The sequence below is a fragment of the Crocodylus porosus genome, unplaced genomic scaffold (genome assembly GCF_001723895.1).
Source record: "Crocodylus porosus isolate Cpor-Errol unplaced genomic scaffold, CroPor_comp1, whole genome shotgun sequence".
NCBI classification, from domain to species: domain Eukaryota; kingdom Metazoa; phylum Chordata; order Crocodylia; family Crocodylidae; genus Crocodylus; species Crocodylus porosus.
The window spans coordinates 9159314-9163953 of NW_017728913.1; the positions used below are offsets into that span (position 1 = coordinate 9159314).

The following is a 4640-nucleotide window of genomic DNA, read 5'->3' on the forward strand; positions in this document are numbered from 1 at the left end:
GGCTAGAGCTGCCACAGTCTGCATGGAGAAAGTGGCAGCAGTGCTAGGGTTGGCTTGGGGGGCTATGGCCAGCCCAAAATTTGGCTTAGCCCCCACTGCCACCCACCTTGCACTGGCTGCGGCAGCTCTGTCCACCTCACTTCTGTCTGCAGCACAGCCCCCACATCAGGAAGAGGCTCATACTCTCTGGGACACCATGACAGGGGCTGCTGCTCCTGTCAAGGTTCCCCCCCTGCCGTGCCAGCAGCAGGGGTGTGGACGTGGCCACACACTGGTCGACATGGCCCCTGAGGGGGCAGGGAAGGCATTTATTCCTCTCTCCCTTCCCTCTCCCACCACGGAACCCCAGCTGGGGTCTGCCTGGTTGGGAGCAAGTGATAGAGGCAATGGCTAGGGCTGAAGACACCAGCTGCAGCCCCCAGTGGGGGATGGGAGGGAGGGGGGAATAAACCCCCTCCCTGACCCCTTCACCTCAGGGGTCCATACCAGGCCAGCATCTAGCCATGCTTCCACCCCTGCTCAGGCTAAAGAGTAGAGGGCTGGGGCCAGCCCTGCATTTTGGAGTAGACAGCACAACCCAGCCCAGGGCTGCACAGCATGCTGGGGGACTCTGATTTAACTTAAACCAGGAAGGGGTCTGGGACAGAATTTCGATAAACCAGTTTGACCTCAATCAGTTAAGTCTGATACTACATTCAACCAGGTTTATCTTAAAAGAGGTTTGGCCGTTTTGAACCAGTTTCTGATCATTTAAACCTATTTATGTGTATCTTCTGTCCCTAGCCTTAAGGTGTTGAAAGATGGGTAATCCTTTTTGGGGAGGGAGTTGGAGACAGGCTTTTAGCCACAAACAGACTGAAACCAAAATCTGATTGCTCCACTTTTAAATGAACACTGGAATAATATGAAGACAGGAAGAGAAACTGTACAAGAGAAATGAGATGGGCAAGCCTGCTATATTGTCTACTGAGAAATCAGGCTTAGAGTATTATTGGAAATGAAACTGAAATTGTGAAATAACAACAGACCACTGGCACTCCCAGGCAGACAAAACCAAGAGCAGAGCCACTGAAGCATGCTGAAATCTCAGCTGTCAGCTAGCTGGACATAGAAGTCAGAATTAAGCAACACACAGCACCAGCAAAACATTACTCAACAAAACGTGAAGGAAGCAACAGCGTGGAAGGAAGTCCCTGACCTGCTGGGACAACATAAACAAAAAGTTTGAGGACAGCACATTTGAAGGATTAAGAGGCTTAACAAGCTGCAGTAGGCTGCCAACAAAGTTCATACCTCCATGGCGAATGGCGTGCCACAGTGGCCCCAACAAAAAAGCAAACACATGCACAAAAGATGCAAGAACTGCAAAAAAATGGTTGAAATGAAGGCTCTAATTATTTCCATGAAGTTGATAGAGAAGTTTGGGTTGTAGGTAGAATATGCCTGGAAGAGGTCCCAGGAATTTCATTCTGGGTTCACAAAGCTAAAATGCTAACTGCAGTTGCAGCACCTCTGTTAACAGGCCTTTTAATAGAAAAATAGGTTATTTTTACAGAGTCATTTCTTGCTAATACCCAATGCACCATATATAAAACACAACATGGCGTTGTGTTTTCAGTAGATGATTTGCTGCGGTTAGAAACTCCCTAGAAGGGAACTGTCTGGAAAGCCAGGGAAGTATAGCTCCACCTGTGTGTCTATTTTCTTTGCTTATTAAACTTATTCTTTAGCACACACAACTCATTTGATCTCTTCAGGACAGAATGAAGGTTTTTTTGGTACAGCAGCATGCCTCAAGGATATGGCACGTCAAACTTGATGGTACATTCTTTTTACACCTTTCCTTAAAAGCAACACACTTACCAGTTAAAAAAAAAGAAAGAACCCATAATTTTATTGCCATTTCAAAGTGAACAATCAATATAAGTAGGAAAATATTGGAAAATTGCTATTAAAAAAACCTGTTGAAACACACTGAAAACAGATTTAATCTTAACCCTAACCCAACTCTCTTAACGCTTCCTGATAAGTATATATTTAAAAAAGAAGATATTTGGGTGGTTGGGTGGTCAGCATAGAAACACTTCATCATTTACCTTTCTATTGCAACCTTAACTATTGCTCCGGGGAGGGCAAAACGATTTTCACAAAGAACAATTATTAGATTTCTACCCTTCCCTGGTTGTGCCTCCTATTTGAACTCCCATATACAAAAGAATCATTTGCCAAGGCTACATGAAGGATACACTAAAAACTTGAATGCTCTAACTCTATCCTCTTCCCAACCAACAGTGTGGACTATCTGACTATTTATTTTATTTCCTTTCTTTTAACTTCATCCAGTAGCAAAAACAGTATGGGACATACCTACTTGACTATGACAAATGCCATACCAACGGTCAACGTGCTACACTGGCACTACTTCTGTACCTTAAGAGACAGTGCCCCATCAAGTACAACACTCCTTTATACTTCTCTGTCTTGTAGCATGTATTAACAGCGCCATAGCTGTAAATCGATCTAGAAATATTAACATTGCATGTCATATATACAAGGAGAGAAGGGAATCTATTATTTCCTGGTATAAATGGGTAAAACTGTACTGTACAGTAAATATGGTGACTTATGCCAACTTGAGCATAAATTTGATACCCACACCATGAAGGTATCAAATTTATGCCTGGTTAGTTACTGTGCAGTAATGCACATGTAGACGCCTTACTGTGTAGTAACACTAAATTTAGTCCCAAATCAGTCCAGACACAGTATTGATGCACTTTAATGCCTGCACGTTGAGCATTTATACACATACCTTTTTGTCCTACAAAAATGATCGTACTTTTTGGGATACAGGTTGTAGCAGTGTTTGTCACAGGCAAAAGCAACCAGAATTCTTGATGGATGTTATATCTTTTATTAAATCATGTAGATAGTTGCAAAAACAATCTGTATTTGCAAGCTTTCCAGTACATGTGCCCTTCCTCACGCACAGGAGAGTGCAAAGATAGTACCATTTCTCCCAGGTGGAAATGAAAATTCATATTTCTAGATGGCAGAAGGCTTGGGCTAACAGGATTAGCCCCCCTAAACTAATTTCATGGCAGCTGGCGACAGCAACAGCACCACAGTACCACTGTCCTGCAGCGTTCAGCAGTGCTTGATGCCACCACTATGCCCCACTGCCAGCACCCTCGCTGCACACTCCATGTACAACACAAGTGCGCGCTGGCCCTGCAGCACCCTCATCCCCCCCAAATCGTATTTTCTCCAGTCGCTACGGTTTCTCGGAGGAGCTGAAAGGTGGTCTAAGCGGTGCAGCAAAAGCGGGGTGAGCAGGGTGACTGCCCCAGGCGCCCAAGCAAAGGGCAGGGCATGGGATGGAGCCACATCTCATCCGGGGGTGCGCAGGGACCGGGCAATGGCAGCTGCCAAGCATGGGGGGCCCCGTGCCCTTGAGACCTGTGCGCGGGGCGAGGGCGGGCTGCTGCGGTGGGCGCCAAACGTCCTTGCTACGGCACTAGGGGGAGATGCCAGCTAGAGCACGTGTGCCCGAAAGCTGGCAAAGAAAGCCATTTTTTCATTTTTATTTGTTTGCAAGCGTCTAGTTGGTCTAACAAAAGAGGTCGTCTCTGCCCCCAGCTCTGACCCTCCGCAGCACTGGGGCTACACAGTACCAGGCGCGAAGCGTCCCCGCCACCGCGATCGTTGCCGGCAGCCCCCCCGAGCGGGGCCGGGAGGCGGCGGGGAGCGGGGCCGGCGGAGCTAGGACCCGGGCGCCGCCGCGCACACCGCATTGCCATTAGCGCGGGGGCCGGGAGGCAGCCGCAGCTCGCTCCGCCCGCCCGGCCCGGGGCCGCGATGCAGCGCCTGGCGTAGCTCGGCAGAGCAGGGGCCCGGCCCGCATTGTGCGAGCGTGCATGGCCGCGGCGGGGAGCCGGGACGAGGCGGCTGGCGGCGGCGCCCGAGCGCGGGGGGCTTAGCCCGGCCGGCGGGCAGCGCGCAGCGGCCGGCCCCCATGGCCAGCGCCCGGAGCATCGAGCTGGAGCACTTCGAGGAGCGGGACAAAAGGCAGCAGCGCGCGGGGTCGCGGCGGGCGGCGGGCGGCGGCGGCCCCAAGGGCAACGGGCTGGTGCCCAGCCCCGCGCACAGCGCGCACTGCAGCCTGTACCGCACGCGCACGCTGCAGGCGCTCAGCTCTGAGAAGAAAGCCAAGAAGGCGCGCTTCTACCGCAACGGGGACCGGTACTTCAAGGGCTTGGTCTACGCCATCTCCAGCGACCGCCTCCGCTCCTTCGACGCGCTCCTGGTGGAGCTCACCCGCTCCCTGTCCGACAACGTCCACCTGCCCCAGGGCGTGCGCGCCATCTACACCGTCGACGGCAGCAGGAAGGTCACCAGCCTGGAGGAGCTGGTGGAGGGTAAGGGGAGGGCGGGTTTCCCCTCCTCATGGGGGTCTACCCTTCTCGACCCCCGCCCTCAGCCTTTCTTGTACCAGGACCCATTTGGAAACATCCGTGGCCAGTCCCCATGCCATACCCTTCGCTCCTGCTGCCCGATGCCCCCCAGGCCGCAGCCCCCCGGTGTGTGGGGCCAGCAGGTGGTGGAGGGTGTGTGAGGCAAGAGGGCAGTGGGGGGTGCAT

At 51.8% G+C, this 4640-nt stretch overlaps 1 protein-coding gene across 5 annotated transcripts in view; it reads left to right on the plus strand.

Moving 5' to 3' along the window:
- Positions 1–3841: 3841 nt before the first annotated feature.
- The window catches only part of DCLK2 (doublecortin like kinase 2), a 147688-nt gene continuing 146889 nt past the window's right edge, over positions 3842–4640 (plus strand). Inside the window, exon 1 of one of the 5 annotated variants that reach the window (XM_019534454.1) lies at positions 3842–4418. In XM_019534454.1, the coding sequence (XP_019389999.1) occupies positions 4016–4418 (403 nt within the window). In that variant the 5' untranslated portion in view covers positions 3842–4015. The remainder of the gene's footprint in view (positions 4419–4640) is intronic. The other 4 variants (XR_002100999.1, XR_002101000.1, XM_019534452.1 and 1 more) reach the window with 4 other exon arrangements.